Source organism: Chaetodon auriga, chromosome 18 (assembly GCF_051107435.1).
Source record: "Chaetodon auriga isolate fChaAug3 chromosome 18, fChaAug3.hap1, whole genome shotgun sequence".
NCBI classification, from domain to species: domain Eukaryota; kingdom Metazoa; phylum Chordata; class Actinopteri; order Chaetodontiformes; family Chaetodontidae; genus Chaetodon; species Chaetodon auriga.
Window position 1 is genome coordinate 11,621,290 of NC_135091.1, and position 17,896 is coordinate 11,639,185.

At 44.0% G+C, this 17,896-nt stretch overlaps 2 protein-coding genes across 2 annotated transcripts; one reads left to right on the plus strand and one right to left on the minus strand.

Annotated features, from left to right (window-relative positions):
- The first annotated feature begins 1,874 nt into the window (after positions 1-1,874).
- Positions 1,875-11,770, plus strand: faxca (failed axon connections homolog, metaxin like GST domain containing a). The gene is made up of 6 exons (XM_076755829.1): positions 1,875-2,339; positions 4,681-4,816; positions 5,214-5,410; positions 5,773-5,990; positions 6,922-7,038; positions 7,376-11,770. Exons 1-6 carry the CDS (start codon positions 2,080-2,082, stop codon positions 7,678-7,680), a joined length of 1,233 nt encoding a protein of 410 aa, XP_076611944.1. The 5' UTR covers positions 1,875-2,079; the 3' UTR covers positions 7,681-11,770.
- Positions 11,771-14,458: 2,688 nt separating this feature from the next.
- Positions 14,459-17,695, minus strand: pou3f2a (POU class 3 homeobox 2a). Its single transcript, XM_076755828.1, has one exon. The coding sequence runs from the start codon at positions 17,693-17,695 to the stop codon at positions 16,307-16,309; it is 1,389 nt and encodes a 462-aa protein (XP_076611943.1). The 3' UTR covers positions 14,459-16,306.
- Positions 17,696-17,896: the final 201 nt, after the last annotated feature.

Sequence of the window (17,896 nt, forward strand, 5' to 3'; positions counted from 1 at the left end):
AAAACCCTTCATTAAAGCACATTGTCCTGTTCAGGCTGACTGTAACGTGTATTCCGGGGTGGTTTTCATTGCGTTGCTTGGATGCATCTTTTTTTACTCAGCCACTTCCTGTCACTTGGAAGAACATTGCGTTAAAGGCCATGTAAACATCACTTTCTCTCACTAAATGACAGAAGTGTCTGAGGTTGGATGCATCCTTGTTCTGCTCTGCCGTCTGGCATTTTCCTCCCCTTCAGCAGGCTCCATCTGTTACATGACAGTTCACATGAATGGGTGTGAAAATAAAGGGCTCCACCCCACTGAAAGTATTCCTGCTAGTTCTCTTAACATTTCCCTATTTTTTATTACTTGAAAGCCTTTGTTTATCATTTTGGAATATCATGGTAAAATAAAATTGTATGGTGTGAAAAAACGAAGTGGGTCATTGCTGTTATTCAAGCTGTAATGTTCTGGACGCTTCCAGCATGTTACAAAAGTCATGTTCAGTCCTTTACCTAACCTTAGCGTCACTTCAATCCACTGATTGTGGTAGGACCCCTAGTGGCAGATCACAATGAATACTTCACATATTACATACCAGCTTTGACATTAAAAAGTCTGTATTTGTAGAGACAGATGTGACAGATGTTGAGTGAAAGTAGACACAGTGCATAAAATAAATTAGACATTTTTCTCCAGTTTGTGGTTGGAAGAACACAAGTTAAGTCACTGAATGGTATCAGAGCATGTTTTTACCCCTAGTTGCCTCTAGGAGTTTGTACCATGGGGTACGGTCAGTCCTCGTGACATCACTTCAGCTTGTCATCAGGAGAAAAACGGCTGCAAGCTGCAGCTTTCCTCCTTCAAAACAAAACCCCATATTTTTAACTTAAAGGGGAGAAAAAGGTCAAGCAGCAGAGCTAGCAAATTAAAAAGGAGACGAACAGTGAGATGAACTGGTAGTTCTTATTTATGGAGGACATGTTGAGATGTTGCAGTAGCACAGGTGTAAATAATACAATATATGATGGCTGAATTCAATTTACATGCTTCAGTTTCAGGACCCCTCTATTCATTATACTGGCTCATTGTCATGACTTGCTATGTGCTTTTCCTACTATGACAAGTGAAAAATGTCTGCTGTGCAAAAAGTCAGTTTCTTTAAAGATTACATTTTTTTATGGAGATAATCCTTGATGATGAAAGTCACGTGGGCGGGGAAATTTAAGGCATCACTTGTGCCACAGCTAAGGGATAAAAGTTATTTATTTATTTATGTAGAGGCATAGGGATTCTGCTGTTTTCTATCTACTCAAATAATGTACATATTTTGTTTATTGGTAATATACTGCTCTTGTGTTTTTCTTTATTCTTTATTATCTATGTGGTTTTAGGCCTTTCCCTTTGCTCGCAAAAATCTTTTCTCTCCTGTTTTGATACATGCTTTTGTTATCGTTAGTAGTCATAGTGGAAGCAGCCGCTTTAAAGGCCTAAAACAAGTATATCTGTTTGTATCAGAGGTATCATGGTTGTGACCCCTCACTGAAGGGCCCTGAGCCCCTACTAATATCTGTCCCTCTGAATATCTGCATTGCATTAACTGTCACCTCTTCTTGTCACTCAATCTGCAGCCTTCATGGTTGGTGGTCAGATTACCACAACCCAGCAAAAGTGAATCTGGGACTTGTGGCTCCTGTGGTGTCTGGGGCCCGTCCAGGAGCCCAGGGTCAGTTTGCCTGGATGGTAATTGGTTAGGAGTTCCCACTTCTAACACAAACTGTGTTTTTGCCTTAATGCTAGAATACGGCAAACACATAATTCATAACTCAGCTTTTATTGTGAAAGACCCAACCGGAAGCTTTGCCGTTCTCTTGTCTGACTGGATAGTGAGAGGAGGGAGGCTGCAACCAGCGAGCTCCGAGCGGGCTGCGGAGGATGTCGACCCCGCTGCGGGGACAAGCTCCGGGCGGGACGCCTGTGTCCAGTCGGCTGTTGCTCGGCCAGTCGCCCCGCACCTGCAGCCCTCTGCACCCATGAAGCCCCCTCTGATGAAGCCCCGAGCTGCCAAAGTGAGGCGGAAAGTGGCCGGAGACAGAGAGCATGTACTGGCGCGTCGGGCTTGCCTGGACGCGGTCGTGTGTGGTTGATCTTGGCCAGAACCAGAGCTTCTCCTCCGGCCTGCTGGGCTCCGATGAGCAGCTCTCGTTTTATGGGTACATCATCGCCTACCCCCTGCAGGACTACGGTGGGATAATGTCAGCTTTGGGCTCGGACTCGTGGTGGCGGAAAACGCTGTATTTGACTGGAGGGGCTCTGCTCGCCGCTGCTGCTTATCTGCTGCACGAATTGCTGGCCATCAGGTACCAACAGCACAGAGGCTGCCAGAGGAGTCAGTGTAGAAGCTGCACAGCTCATCACTTTCCACAGTCAGGCCTCTTGGGCCAAAAAAATCCAACTGAAAACTCGGTGCTGATCTTATTCTGATCATATTTTCTGCCCAGAGCTCCCAGGTCTGCTGTATTTGCTCTGGGCTTTGATATTACTTAATCTTGTCAGGTTGGGCGGGGTGAGAGCGGAGTGAGTGGAGAATAAGGAATCGTGAGTGGGTGGATTGTGATGTAACGGAGACCCCCCCAGCCCTCCCAACCCCCTCCTCATAAACACACAGATTAGGGCATTTTGATCTTTATTGGCTTGTTTTTTTTTCTGAATTAATGACACGAGCGAACTGCAGCTCGGGTCGTGGCTGATATTTTGGTCTTGAATCAATCAAAAACGATTAGAAAAAGATTTCTCATTTCTAGTGTTTGTTGAGAGCTTCTTCTGTGTGTCTGCAGGCCTGTTTCTAACAGCTCTGTTGTCATATGAACTGACATTATAGATGACAGAGGGTCACTTTCATTTGTCTTTACTTCAAGGACAAGGCGACATGATGTACAGGTTTGGTTCCAGTCTAAAGCGCTGCAGTTATGGGGGAAAAAACAAACCCTGTAATATTACCAGCTTTTACAACTGGCAATCATGGCGGTAAAAAAAGGACACGATAATGTGACTGCCTTGAATGTATTTGTGTTGATTATGATGGATAGATTTTTCATTGGCTCGGAGAGGTCAGAGTCTGTTGTCTTTACAGAATCTCGGGTTACCTGCAGTCCAGGCCCGCTGAATCACACGCCTACTACAGCACAGTAAATAGAACAAAGCCAAAGTCACAGGCTGGATGCTCACCAGCTCTCCGTTTTTAAGAACATTGGAGTGATTTTAGCTCTGCTGAAAGCGAAGCCTTGTGCACATTATGCACATAGCTGTCTTTAATGCCGGGTCGATTTTTATACGGAAATACAGGCTGTTTGTTGGGCACTGATTGTGCTCATTGGGATGGAGTTCATCCCGACGGGCTGGACGTGTTTTTCTTCCCTCTTGCGGTTGTTTTTCTCCGGTCTGACGTTAGATATCGCAGCTCTGTGTCTCGATGTGTACGCTGGGCGTCATTGTGTCTTTTTTATCAAATATGAATGAACTCATCGTAGGTTATTACACAAAAGCCGGTCTTAAGAGTGAGCGGGCATTTCAGCACCACACGGAAATAGACAGCTCCTCAACTGGGATGCTCGTTTCAGCACCACACGCGCTGGACAGCTCCCGGCAAGGCTGCATCGAGCCCACGTGAAGCCTGCAACAGTGTTCATGTGAATGCACCATAATCTCTCACAAGGGTGTGCTTCATTATTTTGACATTGCAGTTTTCCCCCGGCTTGTATAAACGGCCCGTGGCTAAATCACGACCAGAGCCAGCCGAAAGGCCTTGGTGGCAGAGCATTTGATTTATTCAGTCAATCATTTGATAGCCCCCTCCCCCCAAACCCTAACCCACATTATGGGGAGCTGCATTTTGTCCCCACAAGTATGGCGAGTCCCCACAATGTGACTGTGTAAACAGATTTATGTCCCCACAATGTAAGTAATACATGGCCACACACCCACTTCCTTGTAATCCTTGTGAGGATAATAGCTGGCATAATGCATTCCTTTGCCCCTCATCCTAACCTTAAACATCACAACTGAATTCATAACCCTTAAAACCAAGTCGTAACAACCTCTGAGGTTGTGAGGACCAGCCAAAATGTCCTCTCTTTCCAAAAATGTCCTCACTCTGTTGGTTAAAAACTGGTCCTCACTATGTAGCAAGTACAAGTCCAAAGATAACAACATCCTGGACTCTTGTTGTCAAGAAACCAGCAGAGACTCCAGGAAGTCAGTGCTTCCAGCTAAGACGTCCTCCGACACCTGTAAAACCACAACTAGTCATTTTTAATCGTTAGTGTTTTTTATTGAGCCAAAATGTCAAAAATTCACAGTTTACAGCTTCTGTTCTGGTTCTAGATGTGAATATTTGCTGGTGTTCTTTGTCCTCAGTAATAGTAAACGGAATTTCTCAGGGTCCAAATGAAGAATTAATTGAGAAAATACTTGAAATGTTATTTGATAATGAAAAGATGAGTTAATTGCGGCCCTAGCTCTTACCACTCAATACTTAAACCGAAAGCTAACCTCAAAGTTGACCTGGTTTTTGTCCCCACGTGTGGGGCAAGTTGCCTTGATGTGATAATGAAACTTATGTGGAAATACTAACACATGAACACAGTTTGTTTTTTCTCGGTCTGCGTGATCTGCAGCTCTGTCCTTCTTTCCTCCACACAGAAAGGAGGAAGAGCTGGACTCTAAAGATGCCATCATACTCCACCAGTTCTCCAGGCCCAAAACCGGCGCCCCGTCTCTGTCCCCTTTCTGCCTTAAATTGGAGACCTACCTCCGTATGGTGGACCTGCCCTACCAGGTAGAGCTGTGGTCACATGTCTGTGATAGAAAAAAAACACTTGATCTGTTTTTCTGTTGTTCTCCTGAGGTGACTAACAATGAATGTTGAGTATTGAGTGTGAGGATGTTTAAGCTTCATTTCTTGGTGGCTGAAGCCTCAGTTTGTTCCTTTGTTGTAATCACTTTTGAGTGTGATTAATTAATTATTGCCCAACTCTGAGTCTCTGCTGCGACAGTCTCTCAATTTCCTGCAAGGGATTATTAAAATTTCATTTAGATGTTTTGTCTTGATCCAACTGAACGCACTTAACACCAATCACCAACGGCTTTCTCTATTCTGTATTTCTAACATCTTCTCCTTTATCACCCTTTTCCTCCCTCGCTCCCACGTTTCCTGAATCCTCTATCTCTCGCAGAACTACTTTGATGGGAAGCTTTCACCACAGGGAAAGATGCCGTGGATCGAATACAACCAGGAGCAGGTGTGCGGCACCGAATTCATCATCGACTTCCTGGAGGAGAGGCTGGGCGCCAGCCTCAACAAGAGCCTGACGCCGCAGGAGAAGGCCATGTCTCGCGCCATCACCAAAATGGTGGAGGAGCATTTCTACTGGTGAGGGAGCCGTGAGCTGTTATATTAAGTAATATTGATAATAATGACAATAGTAATATAGATGTATTCTGGCTTTTTCCAAATGTAGTGGCCTCTGGACTTTGCAACAATGCTACTTAGTCTAATCCAGTCTTTTTTAAGATGCAACTTAACACAGATTTTTGTGAAATTTAAGTAACTTGTAACGTATTTTTTCCACCAGTGTTACATCATGCTTTCTTTTTTAATGTTATTATACAGCATTTAGTAATTTGATCGGAGAAAAAGTTCTCACTCACCTACGTTGACTTTTTCTCCTTCCTCTTCATAGCAGTCATAACATTTCCGGTCCTGAACTGTGTGTGTGTGTGTTTGTGTTGCAGGACCATAGCTTACTGTCAGTGGGTGGACAACCTGGAGGAGACCCAGAAGATGCTGTCAGTGAGCGGGCCGCTGAGTGACCTGCTCAAGTGGATCCTGAGTCACCTGACAGGCGGGATCGTCAAGAGGGAGATGTACGGCCACGGGATTGGACGCTTTTCGAAGGAGGAAGTCTACGCCCTGATGGAGAAGGACATGCGCACCCTGGCCACTCTGCTAGGTGACAAATCTGGAGGATTGTTTTTTTCATTCAGAAATAATGATGCTCGTCATGTGGGGCATTAGGATCTATTATAATGTGTTGCTGGAGTTACTGTGATCAGCTGGGGGAGTTTAAAGGTGTGAGTTAGCCCAAACAAACCAGCCATCTTAAATTTGACCATATGAAAGCCTTCAGTGCATTTGTGTGTGTGCTCTGTATCTAAAGCTATTTACGGACACTCTTTTTCTAACTGGGAAATTTTGTCACAATTTGTGTCGCCTGTGTTTTCCCATACTTTGCCCTGGAGGCAGATAAACAGGTTTATTGGGAAAGTGAAACCATTGCAATGGCTTTTCAAAGTGTGCCTTGAGAACTATAACCAGCAACATCATGTTTGTACTTGTTAAAGGACAGCAGGGGCTCTAAACAAACGGGAGAGCAGCACACTACTGACCTCCTGTGGTGAAAATGCAGCATTGCTGACTAGAATCAATACATAACCTCTGGCAGTTTACAGTAGGAGATGCAAGAGAGCCAGATCTGACAGCATGCAAGTGGTGGAAAGTGTTGTTTGGCCATTACAAACGGGGCTTGCTAAGATTTCACAACCCTAAAGGCATCAATTGATCTCTGATGCCTTTTACTGTGTTGTCAGAAGTGATTTTTATTCCATTTTATGTACATATTCTGTACAAATGTATATTTTAATGTGAAGACTTAAAAAAATAATATTGCTTTCTTATATTGATATAGAATCTCTCAATCCAGCGTCCCTATTGGAAGATGAAAATTATGCTAAGCTAAGCCAAACTTGTAGTTACTGCATAGACACGATCACTCCACCTATCTGAAGCTTGAAAGTGAATAACTATTTTTGTCTGCACAGGACTTATATTTTAACATTGCTGTTATTTGACACATCTTTTTTTTTTTCTGTGTGCCGTCTAAGGTGATAAGAAGTATCTTATGGGCTCTAAGCTTTCGACAGTAGACGCTGCAGTGTTCAGCCACCTGGCCCCCGCTATGTGGACACTACCAGGGACACGGCCGGAGCGGCTAATCAAAGGTGAGTTCACTGATATAATTGCAGCCATCCATCCATAATATAAAGAAGCATACTGTAGCTTCTCTCATATCCCTGGTAGTGTCTAGTCAGGAGGACAGTTAGTTTTATCAACAGAGACAGCACACAGCTGGTATTCAGCACTAAAAAACATGGAAATGATCTGTTGACTTGTCACATTAGACAAAGAAGCAAATCTCCACAATATAGAAGATGGATCACATAATGTTTGGTATTGTTGCTTGAAAATGCTTTCTGCGTACTGATTAATTAACATTCACATCATTTATTCATCAGTAGCTTTGGGTAACTCACCCACTCCGCTGTCTGTCTCCTCCAGGTGAGCTGATCAACCTGGCCATGTACTGCGAGCGCATCCGCCGGCGCTTCTGGCCCGAGTGGTTCGTGGACCTGGAGGACCTCTGCTACAACGACACCACCGAGGCCAGCGACTCGGCCTCTAAGCTCCCCGACCTGGGCCTCTACTCCCGCACGGACACTTTCCAGGATGATACGCACACACACACTTCACGCACTCACACGCCACAGGACCCGCCGTCGCCCGACAGCGACCCTACTGGCCACTCGCTGTATGACTCCGACATGGACACAGAGTGCTCTGAAATCGACCAGCTCAAGTGTTGACACACATATGGTACACGCCACATATCCGCACACCACAGGAGGGCGCTGCATCCCACCTGTACACATGCCCCCTACCTCTTTGAACAGAACATAACCGGGGAGTGTTTCTGTGTCAGCAGAGAAGTTGAGGACCTAGAGGTTTGACTTGCACACTGTAGCGGAGGAACGACTGCGGTCGAGGGGGGGAGGGGAGTGCAGCGTAGCTCAGAGGTGGCAGGTGGAGAGAAGAAGAGCTTAAAAGTCGCAGTGGAAGGAAAGACAAAAGAGAGGCAGAGCCAGATTAAAAAAAAAAGGCCCAGACGTAGAGAAACCAGGAGTAAATGACGCCGCTGCTGAGAAACTCCTCCACGTGGTCGACGCCATCTGCAGTCACAGCTCCTCGTCTTAACCATGGCAACTACGTGTGTGCGTGACCCCCCTGCTGTCCCTCGTAGCAACTCGCACCACCCAGCCTTGTGTGTGTTTTAACTAACTGAACCCTTAACGCCTTGTACTGATACGACAGCGACACGTAGGGAACTGTACAGGATTTATGTGAATGAATACAAGTCAGTGTAAATATATGAATGGATCTGAATCAGTTCTCAGATTTCATAGATAGAATATTTGATTATAAATGAGTATAAATAGTATAGATAGCCTGCAAATATAGAATCATCCCCTCTCTCATATGATGTAAATACTGTTGCTGTGTCTCCTGTGAAATCCCTGTTGTGTTGGACATGAATAAGCACTCTGCTGGTCTAGGATCAGTATGAGGACCCCATGACTTCCTGTACTGTATGTGTCTGTCAACACAACTGGGACATTACAGTAATGTCTGCTGCCCATATTTAAATACTGCAGTAAAATTTCATGGAAGGTTATGAATGGTAAACTACAATCTGCCATAAGCACTTTGAAACTATCATTTGTCTTAATAAGACAATTATTTTGCCAAAAAAAAATCATTTATCCCCACTTTAGAGGTATAATATGACAGCATGTACATTGTCAGTTGTTTGGATTGTCACTGAGGACAGTAGCTTTAGGTCAAATAGACATACTACATTCATGGATTGAGAGCGAATCAAACAATCATGTAGAAATAGATGAAATAGATATATTGTCCGAATGAGTGCATGGCTGGTACGTGCCAATGAAAATCTCCCTTTACACTTCATGTTATGAACATTTCTTCGCTGGCTTCTTCATTAAGTTTGATGTTTGTTTGTTTGTCAGTGCCTCTGGCCACCCAAAGATGTAGCCAATTAGACTCGCACCACGATTCAAAAACGATGGATTGCTCGGAAAACGTGACATAAAGCAATAACAGTCTGTTTGTCTTTAATGTTGGGTTAGGCTGCGTGTTAGCTGGGGTGTGTGACGCTTCGGTGCAGGTTTAATGTGTGTTTGTCGCTCAGCAAATGCACGCACCAACACGTGTGTTAAAGCTGCTCATATGGATGCACGCAAGGGGTATACAGTGTGTATGCTGCTGTCCATGCTGCGCGTGGATGAGTCACCCTCCGTGCATGAACGATGACACATTGGTGATGTTTCACAGCTGAACCGTTTCGCCCTAACACACACACACACACATACACACATACACACATACACACACGTGCCTGCACACAAACTGTCATGATTTCAGTAGTGATAGTGTGGTTGTTACAAGACGATGCTGCTGTTAGAAATGAAAGGGATCCTCACAGGGCCGTCACTGAGGCTTGTGATTAGAGGTTGATAAATTGGCCAGGCCAATATATTGATCGACATTAGCAAAAAGGCCTGCTCACACATAAAGTGGTACAGTGAAATGAATCTGCATATCTTATTTGGTCCTAGAAGCTCAGTGACGTGGTGGCAGGGCTAGTTTGGTGAATTGCCGTAGCTGTCAAGCTAACTCTTGCTAGCCAGCAGTCAGTTAGCAAACTTGTTAGGTGTTTAGCTTAGCTCTGTCGCTAACAGGACAGCATCACGTGGTTTATCTAAAAGATTTATTTGTACCATCAGCTCCTGTCTCACAGCTACCTGCATTCACAGAGCAGGTTAAGTAAAAGTGAAATGTGCAGCAGCTAATAGAGCTATGATAGCATCCTCCCTTTTGGACTCTTTGGCTCTCCGTCCTCTCAAAGGTCAGCACTGTCAAGGCAGCTTGCTATTGGTCAGCAGCACCATTTTTGCAGGTCAAAGTTCACCAAAGTTGAACAATGATGCTAAAAAGTGGATTTCATTTGCTCGATTCCATTGGAATGAATTGAAATTGCTGTAATATTTTGTCGCTTTAAATGCTGGTGTGACCACGCTTTGATGCAGAAATACAGTGTTTGCGTCTGCATATGTTGGCAGAGAAGCATCGAGAGGTTGCAATACAAAAATAAGTTTGAGGCACATTTATCTTTATCATTTACATCATTTGTCCACCAGAGAGCACTGATGAGTTTATTTCAACCACGAAATGTCCTGCTCACTACATATTAGTTAGAACTCTTCGTTAACCAAATGACTGGATTCTAATCAAAAATGTTTTTCTTTTTAAAAAAAATGAATATTGGCCAATATGATGTCGACAGCTAACCTCAAAATGCAGCATCAGTCAGGCCCCACTGGTGCACACAAATTAAATTTATCATGGTAGAAGAAATATGTAGCATTAATATTTGTCAGTATGTTGTGAAATAATAAGAATAAATGACAATATGACTACATAAATAGACTTTGCAAAGGGTTAGGTTATAACTCTGGTGTCATTTGTTAAAGTAGGACCTGATGGTGATGATGGTTTTGGTAAAGAATACAGAGATGATTTAATGACAGTAAGGTTCACCCTCTTCCTCTGTGTGGCTGCTTCACTTTAAGGCATTCTGGCTTCTCTGCTTAACAAAAACAAATGTCCACAACGTCGTTAAGTTGGGCTTCGAATCAAAGCCTCCACCCAGCCTTTAGTAAGGAGACAGCAGAGCCTTTATGTTTGTGTGCGGCAGATTCATTTCAATACAATACCATGGTCTGAAACTGGAAAAAAAAAAAAATTAATTTCTTACTGTGTCTTAAAACCCTTTGCCTGCATGTTCTTGCCTTCTCTCATCATTGGTCAGGTTTAGCCTTATGGAAACTGACTCCTAAAGCCGTTTACTTTATACCAGTGCCAGCAAATGACTTATGTTTTATATGCCATTGATTTATTTTTTATCTATTTCATGTTGTTTATATGTATTGATTTTGATGGTGGTGGCTGTGCTTGAATTTAAGAAACAATAATATTGTTTGTGGTTTGCACTTTTCTTCTTATGTTTACATGCGTTTTCTTCTGTGGCTGAGAGTTCCTATCAATCACATGTATTGATATGTGTGTTAGTGCAATACTGTAGATTCTCCGACGTCCGCTCAACTCTGAACAAACCGCATTTTTTCACGTCGCCTGTCATTGCCATACTTGCATGTATGTCCATGTTTGGAGATGTCATTTGATAAATGTTAAAATTCAATATCAATATTGTCTTAAAATATTAGTCCCTCATCTGCTGCAAGTTCTACTGTCATGAAAAGCTTCGGGAAGTTTTACTCTGCAGAGCTTCGTGTCCAGCTGAAACCATAAAACAACAGAAAATACTGACCACTGAGAGCTCGGATCTGCACGGTGAGCTCAGCCATCCTGTTGATCAGCTGACGATCACGTCTCCAACCCCTCATGCAAACTCGCCCATCGCGGGAAAATCTGGAACAATCCCTCCAGATCGGCGTCTGTGGTCAGCTTCATCCGTCTCAGTGTTCCTCAGCAGTCAAAGGTCAGGGGTCGGGGGTTCAGCCCTGTCGCGTGTGTCGCTCTCCCATCGAGATCTCTGCTTGTAGACTATAGAAGCCATACTGCATTTTCTTGTGGTGTTATGTGTGTGTGCTGAAACACTTGTGGAATATCATCAAACTGTAAATAAGACAGCCGTTAAAAAAATTTTAAAAAAAATATGCGAACATGATCTAAGAGAAGATGCTCTGTAACATTGAAAAAAAGGTTCTTATGAATGTATCATACCTACCTAGAGATAAAAAGCTGTATGACAATGGATTACTCTTGATATTTCATTAAATATAGCTGTGGTATTTTCCTCGTTTTCTGTCACTTACTCTGCATATTTAGTGTTGAAAAGTCATATCTACCTGAGAAAAACTGCCCTGTATCAACAGTTTTTAGAGGTGGATCTACTCTAGCATGTACCCAGTACAGTGTCTGTCTCATAATCCCTCTCCCTCTGTGCTTGCTACCATATGACAATACTAAGCCCACCCAACAATGCTGAAGAATTAGCTCTCTGCCCTTTTCTTTGTGCTTGTGCTGGAGCTCAGGATAAACACAGAGAGGGAAAAAAGGAGGGCAGAGAGAGAGGGAGCAAGTCGCGGGAGCACCACTGTAGAGACGGAGCGTGGGCTTGGGTGAGAAAAGGGAAGGGAGACAAACAGTCGTGAGCAGATGAATGATATTTGATGACTTTGGCTGGTTGCATTTCTGTGGCCATTGTGCAGAATCCCTGGGAGATCTCTTCCACACAAGACTGAGGAGACAATTCAGAGCTGACAATGACACCGGCGTATAAAACATCTCTGGTGAGTCAGAGATGGCGTACGGTGTCAGAGGCAGCAGCAGCTGTGTGTGTGTGTGTGTGTGTGTGTGTGTGTGTGTGTGTGTGTGTGTGCGTGTGTGTGTGCGGCTGGCTGGCTGTCTAACACGTGGCTGTGTGCATGATGTGTGAGGTGGGATATTGTGTGCAGGCAGGAGTGAATGTGCCTTTGTGTGTGCATGTGTGTGTGTGTGTGTGTGTGTGTGTGTGTGTAAAAATATGAATAATGCAGAGGATGCCTGTACGAGCGAGAGGGCCGGGAGGAGGGCAGATGGTCGCCTGCTGATAGGACAGAATCCAGGCAACAGGGTCCTCCAGAGAGCTGGGTTTAGACCTGGCTTAACACACACACACACACACACACACACACACACACACGGATATACATACACTCATACACCCCAGACCCACAAATATTCATGTTTTTTTTTTCTCCTTTTTTTCCCCCTTTCTTTAATCTGTCTCTCTCTGCCCTAACATTGCACATACTGGCTCAGATTTCAAAATAAAAGCCTGGTTATTACACACATTGAGGAGACCATGGGATGACACAGTAGTAAACAGGCCTGTTTGAGAGGAGATTTTAAGCCCGTCACTGCCTGATTTCTGTCTAGATTTTTAGAAATGGATTGGAAATGATTTAAAAAACATAGACATTGAATTTTTTCTTAACTCGCTATGAAACTGTTAGCTCCCATTCTCAGTTACACTTATATTTGTTGTTTTTACCAGCATTATTTTGTTCAGATTAAAAAGCCGACGTGATGATGGACTCTGTGAATAAAATGAATGTGTGTTCATTTATAGATTCTAAGAGTCAAACAGGGGAAATAAACAGCGGTGCAGTCAGGATTTTAGAAACACTGAGGTCATGTTGTTGAATTTAAAGAAATTCCTTTAAAATTCAACAACTGCTTGTAAATTTGACACAACCAACTAAACTCAAAGTGAATTACTACATTACTATATATTGAACTTTGTGTTGATTTTCTTTTCTTTTTCCTTAGTACTGGATGACAATTCTTTGCAGGTGACTTCCTGTGAAATAAAGTGTTTCATCTACAGATGTACACATAAATTTGTGGAAAATAAGTATATTCTTCAAGTTTCAAAAGCCTTCTCCCGCGTGAGTGTGCATATTTTAAACTGTGAAATCTAACTGCTGCAAGGTTGATAAACCCCCAGAAAAAAACAATAAAGGGGACATAAACTCGGACTCATTGTCCTAAATGGTAGCTGTGGTACTAGTTAAAAAGCGTAATTTAGAAAAGAGTTTTGTCTCATTAAAGTTTTGTCTCATTAAGAAAAATCACTCACTGCTCATAAAGCACCGCCTGCCTTCAACCTGCTCACAGCCACTAGGGGGCAGCAGCAGACTGTTTCTGATTCGGCCACGGATCAGCAAAAGCATCTAACAGGAAACACAAGACATGAGGTGAAGAGAGAGAGAGAGAGAAAAAAAGAAATTAGTCATGAAAAACGTGAAAACCGATTTCTAACAAACGAGAGTGGATAAAAAGTGACCAACAAAATCCTCAGAAATGTCACAAAGCACGAAGTGAGCTTCAGCGTTAATGCGCTCACAGCTCTCCATCTGACGAACTGCTGATTCTTTTAATTCATAGTATTTCAGTGTTAAATGTTTGCACACATATTAAGCCTTTCTGCAATTATTCAAATTATTTCCTATGACATGGAATGATATATAGAACATGTTTAGAATTATGTATTATGAATAATGAAGGCAGCAGGCCAATAAATCTAGTTTATAATGAACACACCTGCAGTTATGGGCCTACAGTAGTTTGTTGTTTACACCTTTTTTTAGCCACCGTTTCCAAGCAGGCCTGCAGAGATGCTTTAATTGTCCTCATATTTTAAACCACGTCTCGTCATAATTGTCAATTAGTTTTCATATTTATCCTGATGAAAATATTAATTGACGCTGTGCTGTGTTTCAATTTCAGGCCGGCTGTGTGAGCATCTTCACGGGTATCTCTCCACACAAGTGTATCAGAGCAGATCAGCGGTGGTAAACAGCTGAAGGACCGTTTCAAGCAACCGAGACGCATTGATAAAATCCATAATTACAATGCGAGGCCGCGTACGAGAAGAGGAAGACGAAGAAAAGAGTTGCTTCTTTTCCTGAAGCTCAATAAACGTGCAGAGACCGAGTGTTATAGAAAACAAATACGATTTAATGACAAAAAGCATATAGAAATTGTGCAATCTTTGATTTCTTTCCCCTCTTCGTTTGATCACAGATTTCAGGTCAATGCTATTTTGTTTTGGTTTTTGTTGATTTATTTATTTATTTTCCACCATAAAAACTCAAATTCAGATGAAGGATTTGTGACGTAGTCAGAATTACAATAGAAATATTAGGCCTCATTTAAATGAATGGCGAATTATTACGTAATAGAGCATTAAATAAGGAAAAATCCGTGATGGGCTTTAAACATTGCGTCAAATATTATTATGCTTAAGTTTGAATAAATGGCGATGATTTTTTTTTTTTTTTTTTAAAGGGTGTGAAGCGTTTCACTACAGTCCTGCTTTGACTGAGCCTCATCAGAAAGTTTTTCAAATGCAAAACCGCTCATAGAAATTGCCTTAAAATTATTATTTCCCCACCACTCCTCTACATCCTTCAGTTGGATTTGAGTTTCTGAATTTCTCTACTTTCTTTCGGCTTGAGTCCGAGGATGAACCTCCAACTAGTGGTGGATTTCCCCTCCATAGCCTTCCACCGTCAGATCAGGTTATTAATCACAGGATTTAAGTGGCACAAGAACACGTGTCTGTGTTTGTGCTTTGGCACAGACTGACAGAGAAAACTGAACAAACAAACAAACATACAAACAAACAAACGAAGCCATACAAAAACGAATTGAGATACATCCCACAGATAGTCCTCTCAGTGAGTGAATGAGTCATACAGTATAGTAGAGCCACTGCGGCCAGAGCTGGTACCAGGATATATTCAGTTTTTCTGATCTTTTTTTTGTTTTTTGTTTTTTGTTTTTTTCTTCTTCTTAGGAAAGGAAGGCAAGATGGGCTGGACTGCTTTGAGTGTTCCAGCCGGACAGTCTCGGTCTTTGTCATCACAGCATTTTGGAAAAGTACAGAAATAACAAACAGCAAAAACAGACTGTAAACAGGCGCACAGAAATGTCTGCACAGAAAGAAAAGCAGTAAAGTGAACCAATACTCAGTCTATATTATTATTATTATTGTTATTATTATTATTATTATCAGCATTATTTAATTGTCAATTTCGAGCTAAATTTTGAATATTAGAAATTTTAAAGCAAGGACGATAATTTAAATTGAAATGAAGTGTGAATGCAGCTGACACTGCAATCAATACATCACATTAAATTTAGTTTAATAATCAGAATTGTCTAATAATAATAATACTAATAATACTGATAATAATAATAAAGCAGTTGCCGGGTACTGGCTTTAATTTTGAACATTGTACAGCAGGTGTCTGCCATTTCAGCCCTCTCTTGCCACAAGCTGCGAAGAACCCCTGTTGCTTTTGTTATGATGGAAAGATGGCGTTTATTTACCCACACTGACTGCGACTTATCATCGAGACCGAAGCTTGTTTTTATACCCCCCCCCCCCCCCCCCCCCTGCGGACACCTCGTGTCCACATCACACTCCGCGTTTCTTTAATGACACGTTACATAATGACATATCGGCGTCTTGGTAGAAGGTATAGAAAAGAATTTCGTATCAATGTCGTTTTTTTTCTCTTTTTTTCGGGCTGCACACAGCAGCCGTATCCCAATATGCTTGGCAGTTCCGCGACATGAAACCTCTCCATACAGCTCTCTACTATGCGTATTTTTAGTGCTTGAGTGCCACTGTATATCCCCACCGTGTGTGTCCGTGGGTCCAACATTTAACCTGGCTGTGGTCCAGTTTCGAGTGGTCCGGTACAGACAATCAAACAAATAAGGAGGCATTATTCCTCCTTAAGGGGTCCGTGTTTAGCTCAGAATAACGGCCTGGGGTCACTGCACAGGAGTTTGTCCTCCGTGGTGAGGAGGGGTGTCCCCGTACATGTCTTCTCCTGCTGGTATCTGTCCCCCAGCCGGTGTCATCCTCTTCTCCTTCTGCCGCCTGTTACAAAACCAAACCCTCACCACCTCCTTCTCCAGCTGCAGGCTGTCCGCTAAGGAGTTGATCTCCGCAGCTCCTGGTTTTGGACATTTGAGAAAATGGCTCTCCAGAGCCCCTTTGACGCCCACCTCGATGGAGGTCCTCTTTTTCCTTTTCCTTCCCTGTGCCGCGATTTTATCCAGGCTAGTGGGGCTCCCCGAGGTGGAGTCCGCCTCCTCCAGCCACTTGTTCAACAAGGGCTTGAGTTTACACATGTTTTTGAAGCTCAGCTGAAGCGCCTCGAATCTGCAAATGGTGGTCTGAGAAAAGACGTTTCCATAGAGCGTCCCAAGAGCCAGTCCCACATCCGCCTGGGTGAAGCCCAGCTTGATACGTCGCTGTTTGAACTGCTTGGCAAACTGCTCCAACTCGTCGGAGGTCGGTGTGTCCTCGTCTGACTGGTCCTGATGTCCCCCGTGCTGGTGATGGTGTGAGAGAGACTGCTGGTGGGCCCCAGGGCCGCCTCCATGTTCGCTGAGGTGCGGGCTGTGGCTGTGGTGGTCCTCGTCCCGCAGGGGGTGGTGGTGCATCCCCCCTTGCTCTCCCCCCGGCATCAGACCGAAGCCGGACTGGGAATACACCAGACTCTGGCCCTCAGATGTCGCCATACCGGGGATGTGCGTGGTGGCTGTGCTGGTTCGCCATGCTCTGGCGTCGTGATGCGCCTGCTGGTGCGCTAGGTGAGGGTGTCGCTGTTGCTGTTGCTGCTGCTGTTGCTGCAGACTGCTGGAGTTCTGCAGCTCCTCTCGGTCACTGTCGTGCAGTACGGGCTTCACGTCTTGTTCTCCGAGGGGACTTGATGGCCAGGGCGCCGCACCGTCACCGTGAGACAACGCCGTTATCCACTGGTGCGCGTGGCTGAGCGGATGTCCACCGCCCGGTAACGTGCTATAGTCGTTCTGGAGCAGGGTGTGCGCGTCCCTGTACGCTGCCGCCTGCTGCATGCTCCCGGACTCCGAGTGCGGCGGCGGCGCGCTGCTGGGGGTGGTGAGGACGCTGTAGTGGTTGGACGTTGCGGTCGCCATAACTATCGGAGCCAGAGTGGTAGCTGGAGTTAAAAGGAGGCTGCCTTTGACAGTAACTCTTTTGCGCCACGGGGCAGCTCGGCGTCTCTCTCCAACATCTCCCGGGCGCTGTGCCAAGGGGACGCAGAGGCGCGCACCTGTGGTCCGCCTCGCTCCGCTCTTTATTGGCCAAGAACGGTTGACAGATGTGGTTACCCCTGACAGCACCCCGCTCATTGGTCACGGGAGATTGTACAGAAACCCCAATCACTCTGCCCAACAATACTAGCAGTCCTGCAGCATGCATGAGTACAAAGTGGAGGGAGAAATCGGGCTGTGGAGTGTAAACACAGGAAAGAAGCTCGGCTATAAGAAAAAGAAAAAAAAAAAAAAAGACAATTTGCTTTACGGTGAAAGTTCTCTATTAACGTTGATCTG